This window comes from Littorina saxatilis, linkage group LG2 (genome assembly GCF_037325665.1).
Source record: "Littorina saxatilis isolate snail1 linkage group LG2, US_GU_Lsax_2.0, whole genome shotgun sequence".
Taxonomy (NCBI): Eukaryota; Metazoa; Mollusca; class Gastropoda; order Littorinimorpha; family Littorinidae; genus Littorina; species Littorina saxatilis.
The window spans coordinates 49,853,400-49,868,399 of NC_090246.1; the positions used below are offsets into that span (position 1 = coordinate 49,853,400).

Below are 15,000 nucleotides of genomic sequence, written 5' to 3' on the forward strand. Positions count from 1 at the left end.
AGAGAATTGTTACACAGTGTACCCCCCCACCCCCAATTCAAGACTTCCCCTGTATAAGACCGTTCTTTTTCATATACCTTATTTATGACCTGTGAAAAGGGTATACTTTTTGTGTGCCAGTCGAAGGGTTGCCATTTCTAGAACGAGGCAGCTCGTTTTCGGAAATGCGGCGCTTTGTTGGAAATCAAAATAATGAGGTTTCGGGAAATCCTGATTATTCCAACTCTGCCCCGGATTCTTACTTTGCGCCCAACACCATCACAGTTGTGTCCCTTGCATCGATGGCCGCCATTGTGGTGAGCAATATCGAAAGTTACAAGTTACTCCTTACTAGATTGCAGATCACATTGTGCAGTGCTCGCAGTTTATATGACGGGTTTAGTCGCTCGGATTATATAGCTTCGATTATGAAGTCTTCAGTGTGCAGCTCGAAGAACTATTCCAGATTACACCTGTTTGTTCCTACTTCCTTGTTCCACATGAACGAGCCGATTATGGGTTTGCAAACTGGGCCTTTTCCCACCGACCCCCTGTGTGCAGGATGTGGGATCATTTTCATTTAACCCACTGGAATCGGCTGCTCGTCTGATCAATGCTTCTCGGTGAGTATCTACCCATGAAGTTTACATAATAGCAAAGATGTCGGAGTCTCAGACTCGCAGGGGCAACTTTCAATGTTCGTGTACCTTAGACTTTTAGGAATAAGAGTAAGCATTAACTTCTCTGTTCTTCAAGTTCTTGGTGTTAGGCACGTACGTACCACTTCCACTGTCAGTGTCTTGGTTCTTTGATTCCGAAATAATTATATGAATATTATATTCAGGGGCTCACATCCATGAGAGGTGGCATAGGACAAATGTCCTGGACAATGCAAACGTGATAGGACATTTGTCCTGAACAAAAATAAATCAATAGGACATTTTTTTTGGCGGCATGTTGCTTTTTCGGAAGAAAAAACCCGCGAAGGGAGGTAATTCAAAATTGCAACCGTTGGAAGCACTTCTCTATTAAAAGCACATAAAGTCTCCCCAAGTTTCGTCTGCTTGGTGGGACACATCGCTTCGCAAAACATCGATAAAATAGCAAATCAAACTACATGTACTGTAAATTGGAAAGTACTGACAATGTCCAGATCAAATGAAAGCATAATCGGACAATGACCACTTTGTGACAAAATGAATAGGACATTATGTCCTCTTGCATGAAAAATGTATAGGACATTTGGAAAAAATATCCGTGTATGTCTGATGTCCGATGTGGATGTGAGCCCCGGTATATTATGTACAGTGGTTGCTTCAAATTAAGCCACAAAAAGACAGCATTGGAACCTTAACATTTTTTTAATTTTTTTTATTTCCTGAGTGCTGAATCTGGAAAGAAATAAGAGATTACAGGACAGTGGGAGGTGGGTCCCGGTGCTTGGCAAGATGAAGAGAAAATGGCCTGAGAAAAGTTGTTCCAGACGATTAGTACTATCTTGTGTTAAAACTTGGGTTAAATGCTATCCCTAATCGTTTTTGCTCTACCCTCGAAAATGTTTGCCTGATACGACTAAAAACGGGTAAATGTCAACCCCGAATGAGCCTCAACGCACACCGCTGACCTCTCTGCTGTGCCGGGAGCACAGTTTTTTTCCCACACCTGTCAAGTTCTGTTTCACTGCATTCCTCGATCAGGCTCTGTCCAAAATGTGACAATTTTTAAAGGCACGAGAGTTCAAATGAAGATATTAAACTGTGACATTGAGCGTGGGGTTCTTTTCGGGCATAAAAGGGGAGTAGTTTTCCTCTTGATTTGCGTAAATTTATGTGTACAGGGCTTAAACTGCTAAAGCTTGAAGTTGAAACAAGTGATTTTAACAGAAGGTAGTAGTGTTCGTTCTAAACAACTTTTCTCTTTGATAATATATATGTAAAAGCTGTCTAGATTATTTTTAAATAATTTAAAATGTCCTCCGTTAGCCGTCCGTACAGATTATACCACCTAATAAGAGTTGATAAGGGTATTGCTTGTTATGCACAGGTGAAGATTTCCATCAGTCATTGCAAGGCCACCCATTTTGGGTAGATTAAGCGATGGGATTTGACCAGATCATTGAAACTGATCATAAAACTAATTTAGTTCACATGCAATTCAAGCACAGATAGGTTGTAGTCACAACCAGTACGTGTATTATTTAGGAGTCTTTGACTGGCAGGTCAGATATATATATGATCAGATGATGTGGAATTTGCCTGGGTAGAAACTGTTAGATATATTGCTGAATGAACACTTTTAATCCAGTGTAGGGGATGTCTGAATTAGAAGAAAATTAACTCCTAATCCTCAGATAGATTTTCCAAAAGTCCTCTATTATAGAAGCACATACGGAAGAATCAGTTGAATGAGATAGCTGGATCTCTTCCCCTACGTTGTTCAGTGTAACTGAAAGATAAACCGGATGAGAAGAATGGGAAACAACACGCACAATGCCCAGATCAACAACAGAAACATTGCATGCCTCTAAACTTAGCACTAGTTGTTCTCAGTAGAAAATGAGAAGCATTTAGCGTGCAAATATAAGTACTTTAAGAGATAGATTTACCCTTGATTGTCACACTAGCCTTCCATGTGTAAAACACTTTTTGTAGTGAATCATATTAGGATCATAGTGGCAACAGCAAAAACAATAAAATTCACCCTTACACGCTCAGGTATATATTTGTAAGATGCAACAGATGTTTGATTTAACTAGACAGACCTCAAAATATTTGTATGGATAGTTTTTTACATTTAGTCAAGTTTTGACTAAATGTTTTAACATAGAGGGGGAATCGAGACGAGGGTCGTGGTGTATGTTTGTGTGTGTGTCTGTCTGTCTGTCTGTGCGTGTGTGTGTGTAGAGCGATTCAGACCAAACTACTGGTCCGATCTTGATGAAATTTGACATGAGAGTTCCTGGGAATGATATCCCGGAAGTTTTTTCTTTTTTTCGATAAATACTTTTAATGCGTCATATCCGGCTTTTTGTAAAAGTTGAGGCGGCACTGTCACACCCTCATTTTTCAATCAAATTGATTGAAATTTTTGTAAAGCAATCTTCGACGAAGGCCGGGGTTTGGTATTGCATTTCAGCTTGGTGGCTTAAAAATTAATTAATGACTTTGGTCATTAAAAATCTGAAAATTGTAATAATTTTTTTTTATATATAAAACGATCCAAATTTACGTTCATCTTATTCTACATCATTTCCTGATTCCAAAAACATATAAATATGTTATATTTGGATTAAAAACAAGCCCTGAAAATTAAAAATATAAAAATTATGATCAAAATAAAATTTCCGAAATCGATTTAAAAACAATTTCATCTTATTCCTTGTCGCTTCCTGATTCCAAAAACATATAGATATGATATGTTTGGATTAAAAACACGCTCAGAAAGTTAAAACGAAGAGAGGTACAGAAAAGCGTGCTATGCAGCACAGCGAAACCGCTACCGCGCTGAACAGGCTCGTCAGTTTCACTCCGTTATGCACAAGCGGCGGACTGCGGTTATTGTGAAAAAAATGCAGTGCGTTCAGTTTCATTCTGTGAGTTCCACAGCTTGACTAAATGTAGTAATTTCGCCTTACGCGACTTGTTTTATATATTCACCTGGCATACAGAGGGCATTTATTTGTAACTCCTGGTGAATGTATATATAATTGGCAAGGTTGCAACAAATGTTGTATTTAACTAGACTGACCTCAAAATATTTGTGTGTATGTTTAAAAAAAATACATATTCACTTGGCATACAGAGGAAATTTATTTGTAATTCCTGGTGGATGTATTGAAACAGAGACTTTAAGGGAGTCCAAAGTAGCTGACTTGAGTAGTCACTGGAAACTATATTAAGTGTGACTCACTGACTGTCAGACATCATGTCAATGTTATTTAGTAGGACTGCCATTTTATCAAAGGTAGTTTTACTTTTAGTCTTATCACAAAGCTTTTGAGCATCATCAAGTTCTGAAAATGTTAAACGGGACCAACATTTTGGAACTACATGTACTCTAGTGAGATTATCCCCGAGTACGCTAGTAGTTGGGCTCAACAGACTTTAATTGTGTGTCTGTGTGTGTGTGTGTGTGTCTGTCTCGACTTAACAGCTTATTGCTGGGAAACTACTGGGCGCAGTTCATTCAAAAGTTGATACACTAACTTGATAATAGGTCCGATTGATCGTATTAAAACTTCATAATGTTACCTTGTACCTAAATGCGAAATAAACCACAAAAACGACTTGGCGGTGGGAGGAATTCACACGGAGCAACAGCCAGCCAGGCAGCCTGATAGAACAGCCACTGAGCCAGCGGGTGGGGATTTGGTCTATTATTACACTACACAGCTAGCTAACCCCGAGAGTCACACTGGGCCGGCCTGAGCACACATACGCTGCGTGTGCCAGTTCGCGTGCTGCGTGACCTAATTTTATGAACGAGCGAAGTTAGCACTGTAGGCATTTGAGTTTAGATCAAAAGGGCTCGATGTTTCAAGCCATTACGATCTAAAGTCAAACGCCTGTGGCGCACAGGGTTGAAAGGGAAGCCAGCCGGCTTCTTACCTCTTGGAACGTAAAGAGAGGCTGTGACCTTGACATGCACGAGCACTTTGGAATCAAGAAGCCACAGACCCGCGCACCAGACATTTATATTGTTAAGTTATGAAGAGGGTCGGCAGTATATTTTTCACTGTGATCAAATAAAAGAGAAAGGCCAGTCACCACGCACATCCTCGGCTCGCATGCAATGTATTTATATAGCAAAGGGAATGCCTGTAATTCACACAGAGCAATCACTTGGTCTTAAACGTGCACAAGACAAAAACTTTCATACTGGGGGAGCGAGCCAGTCTGAAGAGTACTCGGGTCCAGCGCGAGGGTTTTTTATCATGGTGACCTAGCTTCACCTAAACCAAGATGTCAAAGTACAGAAAGCATGATTGTGGGCTCTGTCATGAATATAATTCAGGGAAAGAAAAAGCATTGTTAACAAAAATGGGACTTAATCTTGATTGGGAAGATAACTGGCAAAGTTCTGTGTTATTAATTGCATTCCATATTAAGATGAAGGAATAATATCATACCCCTCAGTATTACAGTGCATTGAACAGGAAGAAAACGGACAAGAACAAGAGCAAAGTATTAGTTAGGGTCACTGGCAACATTGGAACAATATAAAAATACGTTTTACTTTGAAGGGTGCAGTATTATGCTTTTAATGAAAGCAGCATCTGAGCTAGAGTGTAGTCAGAGAAGACAAGAAGCAATTTGTTCCCAGGCCTAAGTCTTAATTAGGTCATTGACGCATACTTTTTTGATCTGAGGTATTAATTGGTCTGATCCCTGGTTGTCCCATAGTTTTCACAATCGAATCATGTAGGAGGTTTCTGGTCATCAATTTTACAACAGTGGAACTCCCATTTTATGTCGACCTCCTAAAATCTGAGCAATTAAGTCAGGTCTTACAAGTGGGGGGGGGGGGGGGGGGGTGTCTTAATAGGAGTGTTCCAATGTACTTAGCAGACCAAACCAGGTGAGGACATGTGGATCTATTCTTATTTTCAATCGGGGTCTAACTGGCCTGTAACTGGCCTCGAAGGCTACATGGGAACAACACTGAACACCTGTACCACTTTAACAATAATTCAGGGATTTCTTTTGTTACAATATTAGTATTGATCTTGTTGGTACAAGCTACAGGATTTAACGGCTGTACAATCAGGCTGCAGCTGTTCTTGAAAATGACACTTTACAGATTGTGCCGATAAGAACGTTATCTGTCTGCAATCTGAGGCACGTTTTAATCAAACACATCATACTGAGGGATGTCAATGGGGAATCAGTGCTTTTTGGGAGGCTCTGGCTTGATGTACGTACCTGCTGTCATCTGTAAAGGAAATGAGCTCATTGAGCTATTAAAGTGTCAGCAGTAGCGTTTCAAGTGGTAAGGCTTGTCGGAGGAGTCTAGCTATCTCTAGGAATTAGCTTCTTTTCTTATAATCTAAAGTTTCCGCTGAAGAATTTGAAGTTTGTGGAGAAAGTCTAGTTTTAACTGAGCTTCTTTTTTCTATACAATCTTACATTTGTGCATTAGGATTTTAGACAGAAGAATTTTGTTGAGAAAGCCTAGCTCAGGACAGAGGTTCATTTGACTATGATATCTAAAATTTCAGTGGTAGCGTGAGGACAGAGAAGATGTTTGTGGAGAAAGCCTAGCTCAGGACAGAAGTTCATTTTACTATGATATCTAAAATTTCAGTGGTAGCATTTGGACAGAAGAACTTCAAGAAGTTTGTGGAATAAAGCATAGCTAGGACTGAGCTTCTTTAATTTTTATAAACAATTTAACATTTGTGCGGTAGCATTTGGAGAAAATAAGTTTCTGAAGAAAGTCCAGCTGGGACACGGCTGAGCTTTTTTCTCTCCTATAATTATTATCTAAAATTTCAGCGGTAGCATTTGGGTTGAAGAAGTTGCAGAGGAAGACAATGTAGAATTAAGTTTCTTGTACATGTTCCACACTATTCTCAATTGTGCCTAGAAATCTTGTGTTTAAATTTTCAGCCGGCGTTGAAGTGTATCAAAACCAGCATGCAATGGACGGCGGTCCTCTTTCCCCGGCGGCTGCAGTTGAAGTTGCTGCTGCTGCTGGTTGTGGCTGTCACCTGCTTTCTCATCTCAGCTGTTTTTCTGCACCGGGAGCTTTACCGCTCTCAGTCCCCGGCAGAAATACACCTGCAGGAATTCCCGGGAGATGACGATAGTGATGAGAATAGCAATGAGAAGAGAAATCATGAGGATGAGGACTTTCTGCTACACCTTGAGCGGTCTTGGAAGGAACCAGAGTGGAAAGTAGCAGAGATTCTGCGACTGTTGCCCACGATGAAGAAACCCCTGCTGCCTGTCTTTTTGGTGGAGGAACATCATGAAGGTAAAGTGTGTTTATAAACACCTGTCATATTGCTGTTAGGGTAGTTTTTAAGGCCTGCATGGCTCTGCTCAAGCGAATTTATAGAGAAAGCAAGGTGGGGTTTTTTTTAAATATGAAGCTTCACATTTGGAGGGGTGACACTGTTTTTTTGTTTTTTTTAAAGTTTATTTCTTTTATTGAAAAAGAAGCAGTTTATTATCTGCATTTGTACTGAACAGGAAGGGAAGCTTACAAAATAAGCTCTTTTTTTTAAATTTAAAAGAAAGTCATGAAGTTTGTCCATATGAAACATAATTATTTTTCTGTAGACTTATTCTCTTAAAGAGCATCTTTTGTTTCATATTGTGTAGCCACTTTGAGCTATGTGACACTCAATATGTTGAGTCAAGTGGTACACTGTACATGTTCGTTATTTCCTGGTGCATATTATCAGGGACCTATATTTAGATCTAATATTGGTCTATGATATTATGTATTACACACAAATTTCCTTGGTATTGTGTTTTTCTTGGCCAAGTCATCTCATTGTTTATTTGTTAGTTTACTGATGTAAACACAGGAAAGGTAGTCAGAAGTAGGATGTTATGATGTTTGATACAATATTTAATAACTGAAGTTTCAAAATAAACTTCTAAATAGCGTCACAGATAGGGACACTTGTGTTGCAGTGGATCACACAATGCTGGAAGCACAGCCAAGGCTTGTACATTTAGTGTCTAGGAATTAAGACAGTTTCTTGCTGCAAGTTGTGTTGGCTTATTCCCCCTTTGGCTAAGGTATGAAAGCATTTCTTTTGCTTTGTTTCAGTTTTAAAATACTGGTTTGATGGGGCTGAGACAGGAGTCATTCCAAAGAGTGGAAACACTTTGGTGAGTATGAGTTTTCTCTGTATTTGATTTCATTCATGACTGTCTAATTGACAGGTTAGTCACTGCAGGGCCTGTATTCTGCTGCCCTACAGCAACATCAGTGGTGGTAATTGTGATAAACATGGCTTTGTACAAGGAACATTTAATATCTCAGCTGAAATAGTTCAAAGTTGTTGACATTTGTCTCATGCACGGGTGTTGTTTGACGTCAGCAGTCAGCAAAACACCTAAACTCATTTTGAATCGCTTAAAATTTTAACACAGTTTGAATGGTTTGAAGTGTCTCTTTGTGATTCATGGTAGTACTGTACAACGGAATAATTTCACACCATTTCTGTGACATGGTTGTAATCACTAAAACACCAACACTTATTTTGAATTGCTTAGAACAGTAACACAGTTTACATGGTTTGAGGTGTCTCTGTGATTCATGGCAGTACAGTACAACGGAATAATTTCACACAGTTTCTGTGTCATGGTTGTGATCACTCTTGAATAAAACATATACCGTTTGTCTGTCACAGTTTCATATTGACGGTCATGCTGACAGCGCTCCCCCGCGTGACCCCTGGAGCGTCCCCTGGTTCCGTCTGCCCAGAAACCATTCAGAGGTCGCCAACATGATGCAGAGCAATGATGTCTTTATTGCGGTAAGTCAAACAAATTAACAAAATTTCTTGTCAAAATAATCGAAGGCGAGAACAAGTAATATTACAGCTAAGTTTATGTCGATCTGTCAGAGCATTAATTAAATATGACCTGCTTCTGCTTGGTCAAACTTTTCGGGTCAAAGCAGCAGGAGTTATGATATTTCCAAGCGTCGTTGCATTCGTATGATGTTTTCTCTTTATGACAGTAAAATAGGTTTTGATTTTAATTGCAGATTTAGGGTACGGTCCTTCCCTTGTATACACAATTGGGCTCACCATCTCAGATCGATATGGCCAGGCTCTTACATGGAATATGACCATCCCTCCACTTTAATACATACCAAAATTCAACATCCTGATCGCTCTCTTCACAGAGTTGGCCTTTTTGAAAGAAAGAATTTCTGAAAAGCCACTAGTGTTCATAAATTCACATGCAGAGTCAGAATGTTGAATTTTGATATGTGTCCAGGTGGAGAGATAGGGAGAGATGGTCTTATTCCCAGGTAAAAGCCTGGGTAGCACTGAGATATTGAGCCAAACTGTTTTCACGGCAAAGGACTCTACCTTTATCGTGTACTTCTTTTTTTTCTGCGTTCCCATATTAATTATATATACATGATACCATACCACAACGTTTTATCATTTTATTTCCCGTTCAGGGTGCAGCACTGACCGGACTGATCAACCGTTACATCTGGGTGTGGCCCGACTGGGACCGGGCAGAGCACAAGGAGGAACGGGACCACGAAATCATGGACGTCAAGGCTGGCTGGCGTACTTACTACCCCGAAAAAGGCAAACCTTTCCGTCGCCTGTGTGCATGCGAGAAGCAGCGCACTCGCCCTCAAGGTGAAGAGGGAGAACCAGAGTGGAACTGCTGGGACGATAAGCCAGAAGCATCCGCGTTGACAGGAGGGGGGCCCATGGTGCAGAGTCTGCAGTGCAAAGCTGAGTTCACAGGGGTGGTGGAGCATGTGCACGAGAGCAAGGCTGTGGAGCTCTTGCAACAGGGGGACTGGATCAGGAAAGACGAGAAGCTAATGCTGGACATTGACGAAGATTACTACGGGTGTGAGAGCTCTGTCATGCCTTTAATCAACTCAGGGATGTCACTGCCAGAAATCAACAAGCTTTCCGCTCTCATAGGTAAACTGTTGTGTGTCAACGAAGTGCGTTACGAGCTCATCGCTGACAAGTTTTTCCAGGTCGTGTTGCGAATTGTCGAGGACTTCAGGAGCAGCGTGTGTAATGCCAAATCTTCCAAATCAAGACAAAAGTGCTTGTCCGACTTTGAGTCAGATCAAGCCCTCATTCAGCTGATACCCACCATTTACAGCAGTCTCGAGCAGGCCGACATTGAAGGGCAAGTGTGTGATGCTGGAGCTGCCGAAGTCATGCTGCAGGTTATAATGCGTTCACTGTACAAACTGACAGAGGCACAGATCAACACCTTGAAGTACGTTGGCGCTTGCCTAGCGACTGCCCCAACTAGTTTTACGTTTCAGCCAGAGTCTTTGCATGTTTGTCATGGCTTTAATGTTCCTGGAGACATGGCGGTTTCTGTCCATGTTCCCACTGTGGAGGAGAATAAAATCCGAACAGAAATCCTAAAGAAAACCTTAACCCTACTACCCACACGGCCGTCGGTGGTCACCATTTGCCGGTCAATGCGAGATGGGTACACTCCCTGGGCCTTTTTTGATTCCATCGAGAAAGATGTAGTTGATACTTTGAAGTCTGTGTATCCAGATGTGACTGAAAATTCATTCCACTTTGATGAGAATTTGCTCGGGGGAGAAAAAGGATGGCCTAGTAGGAACAAGAACTGAAGCTGTTCTTTACAACAGCTTGCTGAAACAACAGGCGCAGTGTTGCAATCATCACCCAAAACTGGAGCAAGCCAGAAGTGGTTTTCAAATGGCTTTTTGATCTAGATGCATGGACACATGAATTAGAGCCAAAATGTTTTGTTTTTTAGAAAATCTTTGTAATTTGAATACAGATTTTACATGAAAGAAATCTTGACAATTTGATGTTAAATAAATCACATTCACATGCTGGGTTTTTCAACAGATCACATTTAAACAACTCTTACTTTGGAGCTTTACGTTTACACTCTTATATACTGAAAGGCATAAATTCTGCAAATAGTGCATTGAACGATTTTGCTCTCAAACGAAAATCAGATTGAACCTGTAATTTGAAGTTGACATCTTGAGTGTCGGAGCAAATGTTTCACGCTGTCAGCGTGCGCTTTGCAGTATTGCTGATCCAGCCACAGCTCACTGTGCTAATAAAGACAATGGGCTGAACGGGAGACAATAACGTAAAAAAGATAGTGTATGGCCCTATAAAATGCAACTGGCTGTTTGGCTGTATCAGATATCGCAATCATGCCACGACTTGATGAAGGAGAGAGACAGCAAGCGATTGGGATGCTTAGAGCTGGCCAAAGCATTGAACGTGATGAACACTGAACGTTTTCCGAAATCATTGCGCTTGGACTCAGTCACTTTTTTTGAAAAATTGTCATTTCTGATGTTCTATTCAAAATCAATAAAGCGAAGGTTTATAAACACTAAAATGGCCAATAAATAAAATATTCAAACATTGAAAACATTCACCACTGAGTTGATTTTTTGTGATTTTTTAAAGTTCAGTTTGCGGAATTTATGCCTCTCGGTATATATCTTTTTTATAGATATAGTTTTGAGCAATTTTTGAATTTCATGGCACCAGCATTTTTTATCCATGGCAGATGAAATGCAGAAGAAGAAATGAGTTTCTACAGAGAAGGACTGTTTGGTCTCACCAACAACTAAAGTTTGATCTTTTTACCTTATGAGTGATGGATGTTTGTGTCAATACAGTATCATGCAAAACTTCTTCCTTTGGAATACTGCCTGTTCTGTGCAGACTTGTGATATATGAGCCAATGTCAACAGGTGCTGTGGGTACACTAGGTATTTTTTAAGTTCTGTAACTAGTTACTGAATGTACACTCAGATGGAACTTTTGTTTTTTCTGAGAGATTAATGAATAAAGATGATCGCAGAGAAAAACCAAAGACTAACTATAAACAGTTAAAATTCTGCTCCTCATTCATTACGCAAATTAGTGCTTTTTAGGGACGTATTTTGACAAGGTGTTTGAGTACTCTCGATAGTTTTAGAAAAAATGCTAATAAGCTTTTTTCTGGGCAGTTGGATTTAAACCAAATGATTGCATGAACCCCAATACATAGTTCTGTGTGTTTTTCGTCCCATTTGTCCGCTTTTTAAAGAAATTATTAAAGTTTGAAAATTGCGTGTCTAGCGTGACTCTTTGCGTCACAAAAACTCAAACTTTAAAAAAGCTTCCAAAAAATGTTGTTGTTCAACTAGATACACAAAAGAACCAGTTTTGAACAAAAACTGTCGGTGAAAAGGAAAAACAATGAAAATAACCACTATATTTTGAAGTTTGGTACCATTTCTGGCTAATTTAACCTTTGTCGTCACAATGTCACACTAGACACTTTTTTTCAAATTTCATTTTTTTTCCACAAAATTTTTAATTTCTTTCTTTTATGCGCTTTTACCTTGATTATATTTAATCTACACCCCAATACTCATATGCGAGCTCAGTAGAAATGAAAGTTCTAGAAAAAAAATGGAAAAAATCAGGTTTATGTCCTTACATGCCACAAGAGACACTCGTCAAGCCTCAACTTAACGGCCAAATAACACAGCCGTTGTGAAAGAGTTTCCCTTTTCTCCTTTAGAAACTATATACTGAATGTGTTAAGCAACTCAAAACACCAGTCATTTTACTTTGGATGTACTTTGATTTTCGAAGCTGTCAGACAGCACCTTTTGACATTGGCTCATATATGCGCTGTATGGTAAGATTGTTATATATTCAATACCACAATAGGTTACTGATACAGTGGAACAAGATTGTTATATATTCAAATAGCACAATAGGTTACTGATACAGCGGAACAAGATTGTTATATATTCAATACCACAATAGGTTACTGATACAGTGGAACCCCTCAAAACAAATCTGAGAAAAATGGGCTTCAAAAGAGAGACTGAGTCTAAATATTGATGCAAGTCTACAGGGGATTTGAACAGAAAGTCTAGAAAAGCAGGGTCTTGAAAGTGGGGGAGTCTTAAAACAGGCGGGTCCTGAAAGGTATGGTAATGTTCCACTGTACTTTAATGAAAGGATCTACCAAGTTCAGAATTGGCCAGTCAGACCAGTGCCCTTGTCAAACAGGCAGCATGACAACGGAACACCTGTTGCAGACTTGCCCACTACACGATGGCCTCAGGAGCCAGATCTGGGCGGAGGCGACCACGGTGCGAGGGAAGCTCTATGGCAGTCTGGACGACCTACAGCGCACAGCAACATTTGCGCGGAGAACCGACGTTTCCATCTGGGCCCGTATGCATGAACTAGAAGTAAGAAACACTGGAAGTAGAGGCCTCTTTCTGAAGTGGGAACTCCCGAAGTTAACTTCCTAACTGTTCACTATGCATGAACTGACTTCAACGCCGAAGTAGTGACAACGAGAGTATTAAGGTCAAGGTCGCGGAAATTGAGGGAATCCCCCAGTAATACGCATGCGCACGTTTATGTAAACATGGCAGTCTACAGAAAAGGCATGGCACGTGTGCCCAATCCCGCAGTGGGGCACTGCGGTTATGAAATTAAAGGCCCCTCCTGTTTTTGGAACCGCAGGAGCTTTCTAGTTTGCTGTTAGGTAGATTTTTGGTTCCTCTTTCCTGTCATGCTCTCTTTTTCTTCATGAATTCTTTTCTTTTTTCTGCCTTCTTGCTCATTCACCTGTATTTTTTCCAAAAATCTCTTCTCTTGCCGCTTGTCTCGCGATTCATGTATAGTTTAATCTGTTAGTGTTCTGATGTAAGTCCAGCAGTAGATAGGTTAAGCCTATTTTAACATACTGGAAACTGGTAATCTTCCAGTAGGTATTAATTTAGTTTTACTAAAGCCTGCTGGGACACAAGTAATGGGTTAGTGCATTTGTAAACAGGAATCGCTTGACAAGTGGCCCCCTTCATCCCCCCCTTCCTCGTCCTGATATGGCTCTGCGTAGTCGGCTGGACGTTAAGCAACAAATAAACAAACAAACAAACAAACGTGTGCCCAAAATGAAAGTAGCTACGGAGGGACGTTCTGCATCATTTACTGACACTGACAGTGAAATTGCTGTACTGTTGACAGAAGGTTTTAACGAAAGAAATATTATTCTGAGCAAATGTCAGAGCAGCCTTACTATAACACATAAAGACACTGTCTGGGCATGGCAAACCAAGTGCGCGTGAAACTGATGATGGCGCGACCTAAACAAAAACGTACACGTGCAGCCGACTTATCGGCGACGGCAACAGGGGTGGGCCACCATCTCTCTCTCTCTCAGTCTCTCTCTCTCTCTCTCTCTCTCTCTCTCTCTCAGTCTCTCTCTCTCAGTCTCTCTCTCTCTCAGTCTCAGTCTCTCTCTCAGTCTCTCTCTCTCTTTCAGTCTCTCTCTGTGTCTCAGTCTCTCTCTCTTTCAGTCTCTCTCTCCCTCTCTCTCTTACATACACCGTGGTACACACACCATGCACACACACACACACACACTGTGCACACACACACACACACACCCACAAACACACACACACACACACTCAGTAACACACGCATACACAGGCGCGTACATTTGAAAGTCAAGACATGACATGATTTGATTTTTTTTTCAAAGCATAGGAAGGTTTCTTTGGCAAATAACAAAAAAATAACACAGATGCAAAAACCGGTCGTTGCAGCCTGAATGCAAAGGAAAAAGATTAATAAAAAAAAATTTAATAGAAAAAAAAGTTGTTTAAGGCGGCATTTGAACCCAGAGCGACAGAACGAAAGTCCGACACCCTAACCACTGCACTATGTTACCCGTGTATTAAATGGTATGATGAAAACATGTGTTATGAGTTATTCAGTCGTGATAGTTTGAAAGCTCGCCACCTTCGCTGCATGACTTGAGCACGTTTATTTCGGTCAGTAACTGATGGAACTGTCCGTTTTGAGCCATTCTGTTTCAAGCATTTCACCTAAATTAAACAAGAATGTCACAGTTCGTGTCTATGGTGCAAGGTAGGCGACCGCCTCATTGTAGCCAAGTTACGACAGTTGCTCGATTGACGCATTTCACGTCTTCGTTATTCTGTCTGAGCTCATTTCCCAATGAGCTGCCTTAAAAACAGGAATGTCCTGCAATTGTATGCGTTGGAGGTTTCTTTTGGATGGGTAAGGACCCTTAAGAAGCGATATCGTCGTAAAATGATGTCAAGTGAGAGACCCTGCAAATTAACATTGAAAGTGGGAACTTCGGAAGCAAAGTTGCCAGCTACTCGGTATGCAAGAGCTAAATTGAAAGCCGAAGTAGTGGCTTCGAGAGTTCTGAGGTCAAGGTCGAGGAAATTGGGGGAATCCCAATTAGTGCGCATGCGTTTGTAAACGGTAGGCTTGGTGACCAGAGG

The 15,000-nt window shown here is 40.7% G+C and overlaps 1 protein-coding gene across 3 annotated transcripts; it reads left to right on the forward strand.

Moving 5' to 3' along the window:
- Positions 1 to 257: 257 nt before the first annotated feature.
- LOC138959143 (UPF0489 protein C5orf22 homolog) lies at positions 258 to 11,847 on the forward strand. 3 transcript variants are annotated; one of them, XM_070330513.1, is made up of 5 exons: positions 258 to 602; positions 6,588 to 6,954; positions 7,762 to 7,823; positions 8,348 to 8,473; positions 9,133 to 11,847. In XM_070330513.1, the coding sequence occupies exons 2-5, from the start codon at positions 6,615 to 6,617 to the stop codon at positions 10,300 to 10,302; spliced, it is 1,698 nt and encodes a 565-aa protein (XP_070186614.1). In that variant the 5' UTR covers positions 258 to 602; positions 6,588 to 6,614; the 3' UTR covers positions 10,303 to 11,847. The 3 variants fall into 3 exon arrangements, with proteins under 3 accessions (XP_070186614.1, XP_070186616.1, XP_070186615.1); XM_070330515.1 differs by lacking the exon at positions 258 to 602 and adding an exon at positions 5,776 to 5,892; XM_070330514.1 differs by lacking the exon at positions 258 to 602 and adding an exon at positions 5,847 to 5,967.
- Positions 11,848 to 15,000: the final 3,153 nt, after the last annotated feature.